Source organism: Crocodylus porosus, unplaced genomic scaffold (assembly GCF_001723895.1).
Source record: "Crocodylus porosus isolate Cpor-Errol unplaced genomic scaffold, CroPor_comp1, whole genome shotgun sequence".
NCBI classification, from domain to species: Eukaryota; Metazoa; Chordata; order Crocodylia; family Crocodylidae; genus Crocodylus; species Crocodylus porosus.
This window is the reverse complement of record NW_017728917.1, coordinates 26,952,227-26,973,203: the sequence shown is the minus strand read 5'-3', so window position 1 is coordinate 26,973,203 and position 20,977 is coordinate 26,952,227. Positions and strand designations below refer to the sequence as shown.

Genomic DNA, 20,977 nt, shown 5'->3' with positions numbered 1-20,977 from the left:
CTCGCTAATCCGTGGCCCAGGTGTGCCTCCCCCGGGGCCCCAGCAGGGAGGTGGCTGTTCTGGTCCCTACTTAGGAAGACAGAGGCAAAGAAATCGTTAAACATGTTAGCTTTGCGGTCTGGTGTGACGACCGAGTTTCCCATCGTGTCCTGCAAGGGCCCCACATTACCTGGGACCTTCTTTTTACCCCCTATGTATTTAAAAAAGGACTTCTTATTGTCCTACATCCCCAAGCAACTACAGAATAGTCCTCCCTGGTGATGACCCCTTCTTTCCATTGGGTGTAAGCCTCCTTTTTAGCAAGGAGACATTAAAGTGTTTTCTCTTTTTTTTGTGCTTTTGCCTTTGCAGGAAAAATAATGGATGTGGCTTATTTGTCTGACAGTGACCATGTCTTTGGTGCTGGAAAGCTGAGGTCTGTTGTCTGCACTGCATCTACTGATGGCACTGTACGAGCTTGGAATGTCCAAGAGGTGAGGCACAATAAAGTACAGATGTCAAGATAGATAAAAATTGAATTTCTTTAGGTTTAATTTAAAAAAAAATACATTTCTGGTTGTCAGACTTTCCTGTTTAATTTTGCACTATATGAAGGCCTAAGCACCTTTTAGTCTATTAAATCTATGTCAAACAAAAAAATTAATTTTAAAATATCTAGTTGACAAGAGCCCCCCTCAGATTTTAATGGGATCAAATGGAATTTAGGTGTGTCTCTGCATCTCTAGATACCCAAGGGGATTTCCATAAGTATTAAAGGGAGCACAGATCATTGATTTGGATGGGATAGAAACCTCTGGCCTAGTTAAATGTCCAGTAGTGTTTTTTAAAATACCAAGTTAGCTACATATGTACATATCTTCAAAAACCTGGCACAGGGTAACCAGAAATAAATCTATCAATTAAGTAACTACTGTCAAAACAGTTGTTTTTACTAAATCAGGTTCAAGTTTAAAATAAGTTTTCAAGAAACTTATTTTTCTTACACATGCAGCACATTCATAATGGTTCTATTAAACGAATTACAAAAAAACCCACTTTCAAATATTTTCACACACAATAACATTCCAATTCTTATCCAGGTGTGGCTGAAGCCATTCTGAAAACAATATTATCTAAGAATTAAGATGTTAGTTACTTATTCATGTGACCAGTTTTTACATTTGTGTAAAATGCATGTTGTTGCTTAAATTAATCCCTGTACATAGAGTATACCTTTCTGGTTAATAAATTTAGCTTTGCTTTGCCTTAGAGTCGAGGATATTTGTGACTCATTATCTTTTGATTGGACTGAACTAGTTATGCCAAACAAGGGGAATGGACCTTTCCTTAAGAATATAATGGATGTACATATGTAAAGCCAAGTTTTAAATAACTGATTTTCACCAGTATTTTGATACCGTTTAATTTAAAACCAGTTTATTTTTGGTGGGTTGGTTTCTTAACAGGTCTTTAAGTAAAGTCCAGCCACCACCATACCTGACTACCATTCTGATCTCCTTCCTGTTGCATTTGCTATCCTGCTTTCTTCTTCATGCCCTGTCCCTGCACAACCTGATGTTCTGCTCCATGCTTCCTACCCCGTCTGCTGCCACCTGTCCACTTCTTGATCTGCTGTGTGCCACACACAGCTGTCTGTGCTCCTCCTGGCATAAGTGCCACACGTTGCCCTCCACCACTCCCACCCACCAATCCAGATATTAGGATTGAAAAATATTGAATATTTTTGAAGATTCAGTATTGAATTTTTCAGCTCAAATTTGATTAAATATTTGTGTTGATAGTACTGACTACCCAGATTTTGTTCTGAGTATCACTTGCCTAACTTTATATAGGCAAAGATTGCTTTTTTATATGCATAAAAATATGACAAATTGCTAGAGATTCAGGTTTGTAGTCATTATTCTTCAAGTAGCAAGAGGAAAAACATGATACATAAGGGGGAGCGAAATATCTTCTCTCAAAGATGGACACAGTAGTCAGGAAGAAAGCAAAGAAATTTGGCAGGGTTTGCGAGCAATATATGCAACAGAATGCTAGAAATATTGAAAGAATGTAATATATTATTCATCAGAATTTGTGACTTCATTCAGTTAATGGATCTGTATCAGATCTTAGATCAGCACTTTGAAAAATGAAGTATTTGCTGTTCTGAAAAAGGAAACCTTTTTTCTGCAGTTAAACTTTTTGTTTAACTTGCCAGTCTTGCCCCAACATTAGAGTGAAACGTTACAATTTAGTTAAAAATCACTTCGTTGGTTTCTTGTATGGGTGTTGTGGAAGCTATTCGTTGGGTATTTGCATTTAGGTTATCATCTCTAAAAATGGCTATTATCAAATATTATTCATCTAGCAAAGCTAAGCGTATTTATTACCATACAGTTTTGTTCAATTCAGTCTTAAAATATGTGGAGTAAGAAAATCTTTAGCCTATAAATTAAGATCTGGAATTGTATTAAGTACCCAATTTTAAGGAGAGAAGAGCATTGGAAAACTGCTTATGGAAATGACTGAATAATGGTACCTAAGAAACTGTCTAATAACAAGTTCCATTCTGCGTAGTGTTTCCTCTGTCTCCTTTGAGGCATTACCATGTAATAATTCTCCTTTTATACATTCTTTTAATAAATTCGTGGACACTGACAGTGGTATCAATCCTCTAAGACAGGGTTCTCAAAGTTTCATGCTGCAGCCTGGCAAACTGCGACCTGGAATTGGCCGTGGCCCGGCAAACCACAGCCCAGCAGTCACAGCTGACTGTGGCCGGAATTTCCAGCTGGCAGACAGGTGAGGATACCCCCACCTCCCAGGTGGAGCAGTGGGCTGCGCTGCCGCAGGCCCTTCATAAGGAGCCATGGCCTCTCCACCAGCCTCTGGGGGGTGCCTCAGTTTGCCAGTCTGCAGCCACTCCAGTCCAGCAGCCGATCCACTGCAGCCCAGTACCGGGCCACAGCCCAGGGATTGAGAACCCCTGCTCTAAGAGGCACTTCTGCTTTCTAACGTGTGTCACTGCAGTCAGTTAAAGATTTCTATGTAGATTACACCAGGGAATGATTTTGCAGCTGGAATACTTATGTTCAGTTATCACTGACATCAGTGGATGTAATAGAGTTTTTGCCGAGGGATTAATTTGGCCACCAGAACAAAATGCTTCAGGAATGATTTGTAGAAGCATGTTTGGTCCGATTTGATTCTTGTAATTACTTGCCTGTTTCAGAAGCTGTTCTCCAGTTTGGCAGAGTGAAATGCAATTCAGTTTCTGCCCAAGCCTCTAGCAAGGTGAGAAGTAGGTTAAAAGTGAGATGAATTGGCAGAGCAAGGTGGGAAATACTACTGTGCAATCTGCCTGCATTGTTTACTGCTCTCAAGTGTTTTAATCTCACTGCATGTCCCTTTCTGGGCTGATGCCCCATAAATTATGGGGAATATCCAAAGAGTACAAGAGAGTAAAATTCAACGGACTGTTTTAACCACCACTTGAAATGTGAGACTGCAAAGTCACTGGATGTGATATGGAGGACGAAAAAGAATTATGGTCCAAAGGAAGTATCAGGTTCTTTTTGTGATGATGTAATGTTTGGAAGGAGCTTCTTGGCTGCAATTCTGGATTTTTGAAATACACTAGGTTAAGATGAGTCATAATAATTATCCACTGGGGGAATGTAAGTTAAAGCATTCCAAAACTGCAAGCAGAACAGAGTGGCTGTTTTGTTAGAAGAAAACTATTTCAAAACAAATATTGGAAAATATAAGGAAAAGTGTTTCTGAAATATGTAACTTAGAATGATGCAAAAGTATTATTGCATTATTGACAAGTTAAATGTCAGTTAAAATTACCATAACCCAGTGCCTGGATGGTGGTGGTCATGCTTGTCTTTTTGTGTTGATTAGGGTATGCAGATATGGTCAAGTCCCATACAAGAAATCCCACTTCTGAAAGTTATTACATTACCAAAATACAAGGTAGCAATCACGACAGATGCCAGTGGAACTATCAAAGCCTGGCAGGGAGAAACTGGGAAAGAGCTTGCTTCATTCTCCACATCCTCCTCTTCATGCAACTTGGTTACCTACTCGGTGAACAGTAAGCCCTTCTTATCGGTAAGTGGACTTAAGCATCTATGAATTCATGATATAACAAAATCGCATACAAGTAGATAACTGGATTCAATTAATACAATAATACACTTGGTACGGTTCATTTTGACCACTTGGAAGTGTCTAAAATTTGTTGAGATCCTGGACAAAATCCTGAACAGAAGAGGTAGGTCATCTAATCCATTCATATCCGTGCCATGGTGATTCATCCCGTTGAGTTTCAGTTAGCTCTAGGAACTGGGCTATGACCACCTAACTGAGGAAGTGTTTCCTGAGAGCCCAAATCTTCACAGTCTGTTTTTATTTTCATTAAATTTATTCCTTTATTAATATATCCCTTTGGCTGATCATACTAGAATTATGTATCCTATATTTATGCTGTTCAAAAACTTGGAGGACAGCTATCATCTCTTAGTCTCAAGTTTTAGTAATCTTTCTGCTGAAGTCCACTTGCGTTAGCGGAAATATTACTTATTATTTTTAGTTAGATTATTTTAGTTTCTTTAGTCTCCCTTTAAGTGACTAAACAAGCAAGTGGCATGAAGGATGATATGTTTTGTGCTTTTTTGCAATAGAAGTAAAAAGGAATTTTTACCATGTATGTTTATGTTTGTGATTATGTAGTGATTATGTTTGTCTGCCCCATAGTGTTAGTACCAGCTACCAGCAGGAGAGGGCATGACTTCTGTGCATTCCTGAATTCCCTTTAATTGCTGCAGTCAACAGCAATAGGGTTAAGAAAACTGTGTATACAGTATTTTCATATTATAGCATAGTGATTTTGTGCTACTACAGTGGTCCTTTGTGTACTGCAGAATTCAACTCGTACATCAGTCACTTGAGTTCAATATGTTAACTCATCCTTAGGAAAACACCACTTTCTTGTGCTTATACTGCTCCCAGTATCTTCATTAGGAACTTCTTTCATCACACTGCATACACTGAGGCATTGTTACCTTCACAAGATTAGGTCTGGCCTGGATGTCACTTGCTGTAAAGGCATGAGGAGAGCTGGGGTGCTGACCATAAAAAAAATAATAAATCAGCCCCAGTTCCATTAACTGAATCATTACTAAGCACTTTTTGCTTTTGTCTTGTATGAGATGCACTTGAGGATGTGTACAGATGTAACATGTAAGTGTTCCAAGCATCTCCAAAGTGCTCCAAAAAGTGAGGATACGTGTATGCAATCGGTGGAGTACTTCAGAGCAAGCACTTCTGCCTCAAAAATGATACTGAAAATATAGGAACATATTTTGAAGCACTGGGTGCATGTACATGAGATGCTTATTGTGCATTAGCCTAAAACACTGCACAGTAGTGCGTCACAGTAAAGACTGCTAATAGCCTAGTGTGCAGTGTTATTAGGCTAATGCACAATAAGCGTCACTAAATAACTGTGCACTGGCGCTACTGCACAGTAACTCTAGATACTCTGCATTTAGTTAGTACTTTATTAAGTGAATATTAAATTAAATGCACAGTATCTAAGGGGTGTAGGTTGTAGCTGTATTGGTCTAAGGTCATAGGCAGACAAGGTTCTTTGGGTGAATCCGGTATTTTTTATTAGACCAACTTAAATAGTTGGAAAACAATTATTAAGCAGCTTTCAGGTTCAAAAACCCTTCATCAGGGTAAGGAAGTTTCTACACTTGGTATGTGCTCTTCCTGGATGGAGTTTTCATTCCATCTAGGAAGAGTACACACCAACTGCAGAAACTTCCTTAGCCTGATGAAGGGTTTTTGAACCCGAAAGCTGCTTAATAATTGTTTTCCAACTATTTAAGTTGGTCTAATAAAAGATACCAGATTCACCCAAAGAACCTTACCTGCCAGTATCTAAGGTGCATTAATCAACATGTAGATCCACCCATTGTTACATACGTTGCGCCCTCCATTTGCCTGGTACTGCTTTTAGCTTAATCAAATCGGGCAAAAAAATATTTGTTGGTGTTTTATGAGCATTAAACTTTCAGCATTGCGTAACTTTTCCTTTGTGGGAGCTAGGATGCTGTAACCATGTGTTTTGGTTTTTTGCCCCTTCCGCCTCTCCCTTTTTTAGGCAGCCACTGCAGGAGGTGCTATTTATACATTAGAGGTTCCTAATCTAAATCAAGTGTCACGTATCACAGCATTTCAGAATTCTAAAATTGATCTCTTTCTTTGTTCACCTGATAAGTTGTGGCTAGTTGCTGGATCTACTGAAAGTGCAGATGTATCTACCAAGGTACAGTATGCTGTTCAATCTGCTTACACAACTGAGAAGTTAATTTAAAAAAAGAAAAAAAATCTCGGTCTATATGAGTTTGTTCTGTTTCTGATATATTCGCGACTTGTAACACACCAAGAGTATAGAGGTTTTTTGGGTTTTTTATACAAATACTGAATATAAAAAATGGTTACCATGCTGCAAGTACATATGTGAAGTTGCTACTTAGGAGGTACATCTGGAAGTAGTAAGTAGTGCAAATTGGATTAACAGAACTATCAAAGCAATTTGTGCAATAAGGGGAAACAGCTTGCCATATGTGTTCAGTATCTGATGCGCCTAGAAGTTACTGGCACAACTCTCCTTTTCCCCACAAACTGCAGCAGAACTTATTTGTTAAGGCAACATTCACCGTTAACTTTTGAGTACGTTCTCCTCTGAGTGGCTGGGAAGTCTTGGTTTCCAGTCTGTGGCTTTGGCATTACTGCCACGTGGATACCCTCAGATTTGGAGACCAAGATCTTCTAGACTGGGGCAACTAGGTCCCTTGGCGATCCAGCCCTAGGAACTTCCCTGCATTTATCAGCTAACCTTTATGGGAGAAAGGGAGCTAGAATTCTGGAAGTTCTTATGGAGCCAGAACTAGAAGCTCCCAACTCCGTCATGAGGCTGGCAAGACTTGCAACTCTCCATTAACACTGACATATTTTCTGATTTGGTTTTGCCACCAAATAAAGGCAAGGGTTTTAAAAATCCCACATTACTGCACCACAGCAGGCAGCTAGCTGAAGAACCCAAGCAGCACATTCTGTCTTGATAATACCAGATTGTGCGAAAGAAAATACATTATGTTAGTTGCTTGAAATCTGGGGACTTGGGATTTTTCATTGTTTCAGGACAAGTTTTCTGAAGATGTGAACTATAACTGTAACTTGAGTTTTCCTGGGCCAGTTCTGAGTTACCAGTCACTCAAATAAGGATAATTTGAGCAACAGCATGTCTTCAGTAATCTTTGAAAGGTCAGGTTGTTCAAAGGACTGAAAAATATTTACCAGAAGTGTGTTGCAAATAAAGTCAAGTCACTTGATCTCTATTTCCTTATCAGCACTGCTCTAGTAACATCTTTCTAGTTGACAAGACCTACACCCAGCTGTCAAAACAAAAGTGGAATTGATGCAGCATGGAGTACAGTAGCTTAGTTGGTGTTCATATTGACACATCTGTTTAAAGAAATGCTTGGCTTCTGGCCTAGCTACTGCTATTTCTGTTACATTCACTTGTTGAATAAATCGCTAAAAGAAACTTGTAATCCTGTATAACTTATTTTTCTTAATTCTTATACAAGATTTTTCTTGTCTTGCACAAGACTTGTCATAAGTAGTGCTGCAGTCTAAAATGGTGTATATTTTCAATATTAGGTGTTTTCTACAGATTGCTTGATTCAACCAACAGAAGACAAATCACCCATATGCACTTCTCTGCCTATCCGTGAGCATGTTACGGCTTGTTGGTTACCAAAACAGCCAGCAAGAATAGCAGTAATGCATAAAGATCATGCCTTGCATACGAACATCACAGTGTTGGATCTAGCAGTCAAGAAATCTAAATATAAATCAGAAATCCTAGGTATGCTTATAACTTGTCCTATTTATGTTTCATAACAGAGGATTCACTTTCTCTTGTTTCTTCCTTGGGCCTCTTTACTAGCAATTGATACATTTCCTGCACTATAGTTAAGGATGCAAAACTCCTAATTAAGCCACTCTGGCTGGGGGTGGAGGCTTGACAATTTTGTTCAGTACAAAATCATTTTTTAATAAAAAGAATGTAAAAGATACAGTATTAGGGACTGAGGCTCTTCTTTGGCTTCCTAGTGGTTTCTAGTTCAACTTCAGGATGCTGACATTTGTAAAACACTTGAGTCCTTCCAAACTGAAGACATCTGTCTTGCCATATTTTATCCAGTAGTCAAAGTAAACTGGGTCACACTAATTGCCAGACTTTCATGGGAGGAAGTGTCTCAACTCTGGAAAGTCTCCAGGACAATACACCACATCCAGTTGACCATTACAGCAGAGTCTCTATTAAACTAAACAAGGGTAGAAACACTATGTTTTCTAATTTTTGAGGAATTGGTCCTTATCTTGCATTTTGGATACAATTTTATGTGTGTCTTAGAAAATTTATGTTTTAAGTTTTGTTTTGAAGGAGGAACAGCAGCATTGAAAGAAAGTTACAAAATTAAAGGGAATATTAACAAAACTGATAATATAGATTGACGGTATTTTATTTCTGGTATCTCATTTGAATGTTCCACAGTAATTTGAGATTTCAAGGTCGGGGTGCTCAACCCCTAGTCTGGTACAAATCCAGCCTGCAGAGCTCCCACAGGTCTGGAAAATTGGTAACAGAGGAACAGTTGGAGCATTAATGTTCCCTGTTCCCTATGCTGCCAAATTTCCAGACCTGTAGGAAGCCTCCTGAGTGGGATAACATGGCCTTCATGCCATACTGGGCTAGCACTGGACTGGATCAGGTGGCGTGCAAGTCAGATCAGAAATAAGCAGGTCTGGATTTGGGCAGCAGCAGCTGGATTAGGTAGTAAAGGTCCAATTCGGGAAGTGTGGGTCTGGACTGGGGCAGTTTTTAGCTAGATTCAGCAGTGCGGGAGATTAGGTGGCATGTGGCCAGAAGTGGAGGCCCTGGTCTGGATCGTGGCATGAGTGGTTTGGGTTGGTCCACAGACTGGATCCCACATCTGGTTTGCAGAGGAACAGGTTGGGAATCACTGCTTTAAGATGAATCTGCACATCCACCCTGTGCAGATCATGGAACAGAATAGCAGCATCATGCTCAAGAGTTGGGGGGGGGGGAGACGGTTTCTTAACATTATTTTTTCAAATGCAATAAATGTGATTGAGATGGAAATAACTGCAATACTGAAATCTTTAAGGGGTATTTTTACATGTGTAACGGTGTCTTATGAAAAGCTCAACAGGTCACAAGATTCACATTACCAGAAAACCGTTGGAACATGCAGAGTCTCATGGAGGGGTATGGAACAGAAACCATTCTTATAGGATGTGGGTCAGAGCTGAAGTTATATTCAATCTCTGGGACTCAACTAGAATGTTTCCAGGATCATAAGGACACAATTACTTCACTATGGGTGGTACGTATCTCTATTGCTATTCATTCTTTTTATTGTTTGCTGTACCTTATTTTGACCATATATATTTTTGTAACCTTAAAGGATTCTTTCCGTGTTGTCACATCATCCTTGGATCTCTCTCTCCGTGTATATATGTGGAAAAAAGCAAACCAGGCTTGTGCATTACAGAGCCTGTATCAGTTACTAGGAGGATCTCATAAGTGGTCAAGGTAATGTTTGTTAATTGAACAACATGTAGGATAAGTTATGGTTTCCTCTTTAAGTATTCTTTACATGAGTATCTTTCTCCCCATGTTTGACTAAGCTGTAAGAGGGGGATGTTAAAACGTGCAGCAGTCTGCACTCCAGCTTTGCTTCCTACCTACCCTGAATTTTCAGACTGTTTCACTAGACCAGTGATTCTCAGCCAAGGGGCTGCCACACCCAAGGTTGCTATGGCCTGCCACACAAATTTATACTCTTGTTAAAAGTGCAGATATGATTCATAAGATAAATGGATTGATTTCAACTAAGAATCCAGTATTTAAAAAAAACCCAAACCATTGTAACCTGTGGTGGTCTGCCCGAGTTCTTTGCAACCACTGCTGTATTATTTTTCTATTGTCAAAAAACAAATGAAAACTTAAGAACTGGCACTTTCTGAGTTTGGCTTTGACTCTCAAAAGATTGAGCGCCACTGGTTTGTACCATGGCTGTTAGGGTTTTAGTATGTCTTGTCTTATGCAAATAACCTGAAAACAGGTAGCTAGTGGGACTTCTGTGGAAAGCTTGCCTTATTTTACAACTTTGATAATTTTGGAAGACAATTTCTTGGGAATAAGACATGTATAAAAGGCAGAAGTCACCATTTGATCATCAGTTGAAGTCCAGATTGCTGTTTAATCTCAAAACATTGTACTGTACAGGAGGGATGCTCAACCTCCAGCCTGCAGGCCAAGTGTGGCCTGCAAGACTCCACCCTCCTGCCAAAATAAAGAAATTTGGCAGCATGGGAGTGGTGGCAGTTAATATGACCACCCTTCCCAGCTGCCAAATTCCCAAACTCCAAGGGCCAATGCAGCAGGTTGGGGTCAAGTTATGCCCCCTTTGCCCCACCTTGTGGGGCCAGGTCAAACTCCTTTCCACCTGTGGGGCAAAGTTGGGACTGGGCCAGGACCCCTCCATCCCCCTGTGGGGTGGGGCTGAAGCAGAGATGCCCCCTCCTCCACTCTGCATGGCCAGATAGGGTCCTACCACAAGAGCCTCATTCCAGATTGGGACCTGGGCACTGCTCATTCAGCCCACTGGCCAAAAAGGTTGAGCACCACTGCTGTAAAGTAAAATGAAGTTACTCACTGAGCTCTCACAGATGATCAAACCTAAAGAACACTAACCTGTCATTTAGTGTTTTAAAGTTACCAAAGTTTTAAAGCTGTATGACTAAATTCAGTTATTACCAGAGATCCTGATTTTCTGTTTCCTATGGAAAAACAGAGATGGATTTACCATTTTTCTCAGAGAAAACATGGGTTTCTCCTTTTAGCAGAGAAACCCATGAATTCCTTGCTTTTGCAAACAGCTCTGCAGGCTGGTTGAGCTCCAGCCTACAAGAGCTGTTTGCAAACAGAGCAGGAAACCCCCAGCCCTGCCAGAGAGATAGGGGAAGGAGGAAGGGCAGGACTTGAGACGGTCAGCCACCGCTCTGCCCAGCTCAGCTTCCCTCTTCAGTCCTAGTGCCTGTGAGGCAAGTGGGGCTTGCAGGGAACTGGGGGGTTGCAGTTCATAGCTGGAGGGGGGAGCCAGCCACAACCAAGCAGGCAGCAGCAGTGGGAGAGCTGCTCCATGCTGCAGCAGCCTGCTGTTGGGGGCAGGGAGCTGCAGACTTGGGTCCCTGGCCCCAGTCCTGGGAGATGGGGGGGGCCCCCCCTCTGGCAAAGGTGGGGCTGTGGGTGGGGCAAGAGGCATGAGTAGGGTGGAAGAAATGAGGGGCACCAGCACAGCCGGGGGGGGGGCCCTGCAGGGGGCTTTTAATTTGAATTATGGATTTGGGGGGTTTTAATGAGAATTTGCATTTTTTTTTTGTCAGAGAAAACTGGGATTCCCCATTACAAACATTATTTACAATTTTTCCACAACAGGGGCTTTATTGATGTGGCATGTGACAACGTGAGCATCGTAGGTGTGGTGGCCAGAGCTGATGAAACAAGTATTTTGAGAGCCTATTCTTTTAACCTTTAATATATACCTGTTATCCTCATTCAGGAGTCTGCTTTGTACAAAAGATGATACTTTAAAAATCTTCTAGTTGAAGGCATGTGCTAGGACAGCTCCATTCATATGTATTCACTGTGGTTACCTTGCAGTGTTTAGGCTTTGCATGTGTGTGGACAAAGTTTCTATAGTTTAAAGTAGTCATGCTGTATTGCTAAGTTTGTGAATTGAAGCTTATCTAAAAGTGTCCAATGACATTGTTTGTTTTAAGAGATGTTCCTGATTATTTTTTTATTTCAATTATGCAGGTTTGTTGCATCTTATACAGCATTTTTCAACCTGTGTGCCATGACCCAAAAGTGGGTTGTAAGAATATATGAAAGGGTCACAAATTTCAAAAATAGATTCTCCTCTAAAAAAATTTATCTATTTTTAAAGGAGAAACACATGGGGAACTGTGACTTTTCCCTTGCAGGCTTATACATTTCCAGCCTGTGAGGGGCTGCTTGGGCCCCCCCTGCCCCATACACTGGAGGGCTGGCTATTGATGTTTACAAGCGAGTCCTGGTACAAAATGTTGAGAACCACTGCTTTAGAGCAGAGTTGTCAAACTCAACCCCTGCCTCTGGATCTAGCCCATGAGGTGCCCTGTGGAAGGGAACACCACAGCCATCACTTGTCTCCAGTTAGCAAACACATACCCCCAATGAGAGGGCCCATAGGCCAGATGATGAAACTCCAACTGAACCTAACCTCTGGGATAAGTTTGACACCCCTGCTTTAGAATAAAGTATCTTAGGACAGAAGTCTCACTTTACCTCAGGGGGACCTTCCTCCTATAGAATAGAAAGAGAGACTGACAACTGCTGATAGAATACAATTTTAATAAGTCAAATACACAGTCATATGAATTCCATCAGTACAATCTAACGTATTTCCAACGAGAACAAGGACAAACCCAGACTAAAATAAATATTGTGTCTTGCTTTCATAAGCATAATGTGTTTTGAGAAAGGAAGTGTGACATTGTGTAAATCTTTTATATATAGCAGCAGCAGTAATAGTAGTATTGAATTACATGCTGACTGTCCTCTGGTAGCATGGGACAGCCCTACAAGAATTAAAGTTTAATATGTTTCAGCATATTGATTTTATGCTACAACTATAACGCAATTATGAAGTTGTTCATATATTGGAAGCATATGCAAAACCACTACTCCATTCCTTTAGGTTGCTTCTTGAAATTCATGCAGCACTGGGTTTGTTTTAATCTGGTTTCAATTTCCCTTCAAATCAGTCATCCCTGTTCAGTAGTTAACTTTATTATTTATAGCATCTTTTCAGATCCTTAGCCTAGACCCCATACACATTACTGTGTTTAGGAAAAAAAAAAAAAAGCATGCAACTTTCATGGAGTTGGCAGCAGAAGCTTCAAACAATGCCTTTGAAAAAAAGAAGAAAGAAAGTTACCCCTCAACAGATATGGGGCATTCCCCATATTTGCAAATTCACTCATAGTAGAGATCACTTAAGGTACTGATGTAGTTTGAGAGAATCTTAAATCTTGAAGGAGGTTATGTTCATTTCTTTAAGCTATCACAGCACTTACTCTTATGAATATAGCAAGAACTCTGCTTTGTCCTCCAAAAAAGAAAAGTCAGCAGCCTCAGGTTCATTGCTACCACATCCCCTTTTAGTGTCATTAAAACTTAGTATGATCAGGAATAGCGGCTTGTCTCATACCATTTCTGTTTTCACATATCAAAGCTATAACAGCTTAGACTGAGCCCAAATGGTCCTGTTGTAATAATAAAGCCCTAAGAAAGGCAGCAGGTTGTATAGTTAACTCCGTGTGAGCAAAATCCCTGCCCTAAAACTATGCAACCTACTACCTCTTCCTAGGAGCCCACTGTTTCTTTTGCAGTTCTTCTAGTTAGTGGCTGCACTGTGCAGCAAGTTGTTAATTTTTTTTTTTTAAACCAGGTTCTTTTGACTTCCTGTTGTGTTTAGAAATGAAGACATTTACATTCATTTACATGGCTAGTCAGTAACAGTGCTTAAACCAGAAACAGAAACATTAGATCAGATATTTTAAAAGAATCTCAGTTAAATCAACTGTCAAATGCTTGTTTTTAAATGCTTCAGTTTTCACCTTAAGCTCTACTCTAATTCCTGTTTTAAACAGATACTTCAGAAACACTTACTATGTAGTTACTCGTCCCATACCAAAAGCTCTTCCATGGTTTACATTTCAGATGGTTACCATTCAAAACTGGCTTTTATGCTTCAGCTTGTTCTTTTACTACGCAGAATTAGACTGAATATTAGGGCTGTGCAAAGCTTCAGTCCCCGATTTGATTTGGCAGAGATTCAGCCCTATTCAGTGGCCAAATCTCCAAAATCGGAATAGAATCAGGGGACCCTTTAATCTCTCCGAATCGAATAGAAAAGATTCGGACAGACACAACTTTAGATGTTTTTTCTATATACCTCGAGGTACAAGCACAGCACGTGAATGCTGCAATGCTGGGGTGCATGAAGCATACCATAGGAGGGTGGGGGACTCCTAGTGTGCTTGGCAGCAGACCTGGAAGTGGACCAGAAACACAAAAGTCTACCAGGGAGCATGCACTCCCCCGCCTCCACAACTGGTGCCTCTTGGGGCACCTGGGGTCCCCCCATGGCCAATCACCAAGCCAGGGGAGTGCAGGGGGGTCCCCAGCAGACCCAGAAGTACTTCCAGTCCACTTCTGGGTTTTCTGCTGAGCATGTGGAGGGCCCCCCTGCATTCCTGGGACACCCCATCAGCCCCAGCATCACAGCATTCACAAGCCACACTGGTACCTTGAGGTATGTAGAAAAAACATTTAAAGCTGTGTCTATGACTAAACTGCTGATTCTCTAAAATCAGCACTGAATCTTCAGATTCAACCGAACTGAATCCGGGGCAGTGATCCAAATCAATTAACTGAATCGCTGTCCCCAATTCAGACCGAATCCAAACAGAGTAAGGCCCACTTCAGACACCCTCACTGAATATACAGAATGATGTTTCAATGCTTGGTTCTTAACAGTTTCCAATAAACCTCAGAAAAAAAGAGTGGGTCAAAGGCATTGCTCATTTAATGCAGTGTTAACTGAAGGGAGTAATCCCAGCAAAGGTACTGAACTTCATCATCATCTCACCTTATAGATTTGGAAGGTGAAAAAAAAAACTTGTGCTTAATATTTTCACCCTAAAATGTATTGCTTAAAATTCACAAACAGTAGCTGTTGGGCTCCATGGCATTTTTAGTGCCCTGCTGAAATGGTGCTATTGAGGCACATGTTTTAAACACTTTTGGAGCTGACATCAATTTGATGTCTAGACTAGTCATGGAACAATAATACATTTGAGAGACCTGCAATCAGATTCAGAACCAAGAAGTTGTAGTACTTTTTTCCCCTAGCCAAAAAGATCTTATAGTATTCAAAAAGTATTTCTACACACAGGACGCTAAGTTAGACTAAGGAGTGGGCCATACATCTTGAATATACAGCCATGTCACTCACCTGGGATAAGAGTGGTAGTAGTCAAATGCCATGTTAACATGCAGATCCTAGCCACTTAACGTGGGATCTTAACTTGAATAATCCACTTGCAAGCCAATCTCTGTGGACACCAACTACCATGCAAGAGCTGCAGACTTGTTTTACTCCTCAGGGAAGGCAATAGATTGTATAGTTATCTCCTGAACAGGGTAAAATAACTACCCCACAACTATACAATCTACTACCTCACTCTGATAGAGAAATATGTATCGTCCTTCCCGAAAATACATCTTAGTTGTACAGCTATTTTTCTCTCTCTGAACAACATTTACATGGGCACCCACATTAAGACTGCCTGCCATTGGTAGTACTGTTGGAAATGTAAGCTTAATTTTCCCTGGAAATCTGGGGGCGTCTCCTTTAAACACACTCTCGCACACCTGTTTTCTTCAAGGGGAAGAAAAATTTAACAAAGAACAGTAAAAAGATGATCCTCATGAGAACAGACATCTATAAACTAATCACATGCTGTAGCTATATTCATTATGCTTATAAGACCTTTGAAACAGAAATTCTGTACAATGACAATGAATTCCAAATTGAGAAGTTGCCACTGTTGATTTTTCTGCTGCTTTAGGAAAGACAGTAGATTGTATAGTTATCTCCCAGTTGTGGGTATGACCCTAAAACTATACAACCTACTACCTCATCCCACAGTGCAGTCATCTTCATAGCTCGGGTGAAGAGAGAGAACATTTTAGCAAAAGACAACTTAGCTGCAAGACAGCATCCACACTGTTTAAACTTTTAATGAACAACAAGATTCCTCTGCAACCTATGTAACAAGTTACCTGAAAAACCAGGAGGATTTTGATTTCAGATTTAAAAATTATACAAACCACTTGGGTCTTAGACCCATTATTTCTGGAAAGAATGTTAGTGTGTTGCATTTCACCCCATTCATTTGAGATTGAATTTTATTATGAATTTGTTCCATAGTTGTGACCATAAATCTGAAAGGAGAAAAAAAAATGTTTATGTAGACACTTTATGTAAGCCTGTGTTACTTTTCTGTTTGCATACATTAACAAAATCTAGAACCACAGGTATTTGCCATTTTTTGTTTCAAGTATACCATCATGAAGTCTTAATGCTTTTAATCCAAATAACAAGTAATACCACAGATGACCAGTGTTTAACTGTCATTGTCATATAGCAAACTAGTTTAAGTAAATACTAAACTTGAAACATCTGCAAAGCAGCATTTCTGTGCTGCTTAGGTCAGCAAGCTGTTGTAGATCAAAAATTAAGTGGGTGCCTAGCTCTTTTGAAAAGGGACATCTTACTGATAATGCATGCAATGCAACTGATCCCGATTTAAAACCTATAAGCAATAAAATATTTAAACAGAGACTTGCGTTTCCAACAAGAATTACAGTATATGCATGCTGCTTATGAAAAGAGGGTAACAGGCTTCATTAATTCGATGCGATGCAAATTTAAAGAAGTTTCCATTATTTAAGAATACTTTAATGTTTCTGAACAAGTTTGAAAAATGCTTAACCACAGTACTAAGAATGAAAATACTTGCCAGACAGATGTGCAACTTAAAATCCCCTTCTTGGCATAAGTATGTTAAAAACAGAGTTGGAAAAGAGAGAAAGCTGTTTTGTCATGTTCCCTCCCTTCAAACATATCTCAGCACCCTAAAATAGAGCATCCAGATATGGACTCTTCCTAAACATCGCACTTCTTACAGTCCTGATTACAAGATTCAGACAAGTCTTCAAACAAAGCCTTGATAGAAATGAGAAGCAAGAGCGCCTAATGCATGCTAATGTCCTTGCCAAAAAACACAACCCGTGATCAGGTCCATTAATGCACAAAAGGATGACGTTATTCCTTCATGAACAGCAAACATAAAAGGAAAAAAAAAATACTTACAAAACCCTTCAATGCTCCACTCTGGAACCCTCATTTGTACAAATATTGACAATGAATTTTAGCAAATTGCTCTTAAGATCCTGCCAGTGATTGGCAGAAATCCCAGACTTGCTTTCGCTAAACCTTGTGCCTATCAAAACTACACCCCCCCCCTCCCTTTTGGTATTCCAGTTCACAGATGGGTAAAAGCAGTTGGTGCTAATGCCCAAAGCAAAAATTGGAGCCGGGTAGCATTAGTCAGATAAAGTCAGAAGCCATTATGTAGCACTGGCACAAGGACTTTTTTAGATTAGCTCACAGGCAGAGATCTTGAGGTCATCCAAAAAAATTCAGTACAAAAAGGCTAATATCCTTTTTCATGATAGCTGGTGAATGTTCTGTTCATATAGAAGAGCAAAGGCAAAGCTGTATCTGGATTACCTTTACACAAGAAAGACTGATCAAGCCTGCCAGTGTCTTTTCAGCTGAGTGAATCAAGCTGTATCAGACTGACACAAGCAGATCTCTCATGCCTATAAATAATGGCTCCACTGGATTTTGTGAAATTCCAGATGCATAAATCTGCTTTAATTTCTACAATACTTTAGACCAGAAGATGTGCTTAGATTTAGGAAACATCTGAAATATTTGCAAGCAGGTGCTACTGTATGGCACCAACATGAAATGCGAACATGAACTATAAAACAGTACTAGCGTAACTGCAAACCTTTTGGTCTAACATGGTAGTCATATAAAGGATACTTTTTAGAATTTGTGGTAAACACTAAGCCAGTACTGCATTTTTTTTAATTGTAAAAAAGATTGTGATTGTAAAGTTCAGATAGCAATATATAAACAAAGAATGCAATGATCAGTTATGTGAATTTAAGAAAAAAAAAAAAACTAGGAATAAAATAGGAACCTACAATTTCCCTTCTTTTCCTCTATGGCTAGAACAGCTGTAAATGAGGAGCTACAAATTTTGTTGTACAAGGAAAATATTTTTTCTGATGAAATACAAACTACCTCCAAGAACAGGAAACTGAGAGGTACTGCTTCAGTCTAATAGCATATTTGTTCTTGGGATCTTAAGCACTTCATAAACATTAACAAGACTGCAAGTTCCCCCACAGGACATAACATCAGTTCCTCATTTTATAGAGGAGGCAGCCCATAGTCATCATGCTGGCAATCAGGGGCAGCATGGGAAATAAACCTAACTCCTAACTTACAAATGTTGTATGCTAGCCATTAAAACTACACTTCCTCAAGACAGCAATGCTGAAATAGTCAAAAGACAGTGGGAGGGAAACAATCGTTATCTTACTGTTGCTTTGAGATGGATTTTTTTTTTTTTTTTTAATTTCTAATTATTCCCACATACTAATTAAGTGAGAGAGAATCATAGGGTAGAGGAAGCTAACTATACCAAGTATTTCTGAAAATAAGTTTGGCTAAACAAAAACAAGTCCACTTCAAAATCTTCAGAAAAGGACGCTGGTGGCCTTTAAATAGGATTTAACAGGTAGCAGGTATTGGAAATTAAAAGAAACACTGCTTTTGAAAACAATCCAGCATCTTTAAAACTCAGTAGGCAAATCCCTATTGCAACTAAATTCCTATAAACTTATTCCAAAAAAGTAGCCTTTCCTCCAAATTCAGATTTCCTCCTCATAACAAAAAAACCCCTAAAATTTACGCTAAACGTTCCAGTCTTTCATTTTGTAAGAGCAGAATTTGCAACTCAATTTCTGCAAGCTTCTGAAGGAAATGATTATTTATTTTTAATAAAATATGCTGTTTAATTATTTTGGGTGACTTGAATTTTCTTTCTTGAACAGATACCTTCTCTATATATGGGGAACAATCTATATAGATTCAAATTTGCCATTTTAATTGTGCAGCTGGTAGTTATCATAGCTAGCTTTGCATAGTAGGTGTGTTACTTCATAAAAAAATACATGCTGACACTTCTAGTTACAGCATTCTTCAAAAAAACCCATTCTATAGGTTACAGCATGTCCTGAATGTTTTTAAACCGTCCCCTCCACCTGATATAACACTGACTGTATTTTGTCTTGCATGCTATTAAATACTAGTACCCATCAGACAGCAAACTTACAAAAATGTTTCTTCAGATGAAAAGCAGGTATGTTTTCTTAGATGATTCACACAACTTTGGTAACATTTGATTGCATCGGTGACAAAAAACAATTAAGGAATTTGTGTTCTTTGTCTAAAATTAGTTGTGTTCAGGAGCACTACCATCTACAGATACTTTTGATCTACCACTATAAGAATGGGTTCATTATCTCTTTAAAGGTCACCATACTGGTTTTATTGTAAAAGCAGTTGGAATTTACCTGTTCATAAACTGTTTTCTTCATTCAGTATAGCCATAAGAAAACCCATTAGCTAGCTAGCCACTGGTTAATTTCCAGGTGCTTGTTCCCTTCCTTTAGTAATCTTCACAACTGTAAAGATGAAGATTGATATCACGCTGCACCTAAAAAGGGGCAGGTGATTCTTCAACATTTCTTCAGTGGAGTTGCATATGGTTAGGGTAGGGGTGGGCAAAACACAGCCAGCGGGCCAGATACAATGGCCTGGTGGGCCGCATCTGGCCTGCGGGGCCCCTACAAAATTTAGAAAATGTAATATTTATCTGCTCTTGGCTGCCTGTAATGTGGCCCTCGATGGCTTGCCAAAACTCAGTAAGCGGCCCTCGGCCCACAATAAGTTGCCTACCCCTGGGTTAGGGTGATCACACCTTCTGGTTTGGCTTCTGAGGCTGCTCCAAGCCAGTTGGTGAAAGTTAGAACAAGCATCCCAGGTGTGGAGCTCAGAAGCAGAGCAGCAGCAGCAGCAAAATATGAAGCCCTAGCAGACAGCAAAACTGCCCTAAAAATAGGTGAGCTTGATTAATGGAATGACCATTAACACCAATTATTACTTCATGGTGTTTGTTAAAAAGCAATGGGTCATTAACATGCCATTGATTCCCTGTAGCCTGAGGGGTGGGGGGGGAAAAATGTGTTCCAGATTTCACACTGTCCCATATGGTCACCCTACTTATGGTCACTGGGGTCTACTGCTTTATTCAGCATAAAACTGCTGATCACTAGGGTAAATGTGTTGAGACTCCACAATCAAGCTCTAATAATTGTTCCAAACACAAACGAACAGGGATTCAGAGCTTCCTGGTACCCAGCAAGACCAGTTTCTCAGAAGACTCTTCTCCCTCCCCTTCTAACTCTAACTTTAGGCCCAAACACTTTGGAGGTCATATTAGTGACTTCTCTTACCTAGCACTAAGATGTGGGGAGATGTGGGCATGCTAGACAGGAGGAATAGGCTGCAATCGGACCTAGACAGGTTACAGGGGTGGGCGGATGAGAACAGGATAAGATTCAACACCAACTAGTGCAAAGTGATGCACCTGGGGAGGAAGAACCAGCAGCATACCTACAGGCTGGGGAACTCCCTTCTCATCAGTGCAGAGGCAGAAAAGGACCTTGGAGTCATCGTTGATGCCAAAGTGGACATGGGCCAGCAGTGTGGGGATGCAGTCAGGAAGGCCAACTGCACCTTGTCATGCATCTCGAGCAGGTCCAAGGAGGTGATACTCCTCTATGCGGCACTGGTCAGGCCGCAGCTGAAGTACTGCATCCAGTTCTGGACAAACGCACTTCAGGAGGGATGTGGACAACATGGAGAGGGTCCAGAGGAGGGCCACTCGCATGATCAGGGGGCAGCAGGGCAGGCCCCAGGAGTGACAAGAAATAACGGTCACAAGCTGGCAGAGGGTAGATTCAGGCTAGATATCAGGAGGCACTACTTCATGGTCAGGGCGGCTA

At 40.3% G+C, this 20,977-nt stretch overlaps 1 protein-coding gene and 1 long non-coding RNA gene across 3 annotated transcripts in view; one reads left to right on the top strand and one right to left on the bottom strand.

Annotated features, from left to right (window-relative positions):
• FBXW12 (F-box and WD repeat domain containing 12) overlaps positions 1 to 11,918 on the top strand; it is a 37,507-nt gene extending 25,589 nt beyond the window's left edge. For both annotated transcript variants that reach the window (XM_019536954.1, XM_019536953.1), the window contains 7 exons: positions 352 to 473; positions 3,889 to 4,098; positions 6,158 to 6,322; positions 7,723 to 7,930; positions 9,295 to 9,476; positions 9,558 to 9,685; positions 11,594 to 11,918. In XM_019536954.1, the coding sequence (XP_019392499.1) occupies positions 352 to 473; positions 3,889 to 4,098; positions 6,158 to 6,322; positions 7,723 to 7,930; positions 9,295 to 9,476; positions 9,558 to 9,685; positions 11,594 to 11,693 (1,115 nt within the window). In that variant the 3' untranslated portion in view covers positions 11,694 to 11,918. The remainder of the gene's footprint in view (positions 1 to 351; positions 474 to 3,888; positions 4,099 to 6,157; positions 6,323 to 7,722; positions 7,931 to 9,294; positions 9,477 to 9,557; positions 9,686 to 11,593) is intronic.
• A 7,571-nt stretch (positions 11,919 to 19,489) lies between these two features.
• LOC109311343 overlaps positions 19,490 to 20,977 on the bottom strand; it is an 8,401-nt gene continuing 6,913 nt past the window's right edge. The window contains exon 3 of the long non-coding RNA XR_002101481.1: positions 19,490 to 19,626. This is a non-coding gene — a long non-coding RNA (uncharacterized LOC109311343). The remainder of the gene's footprint in view (positions 19,627 to 20,977) is intronic.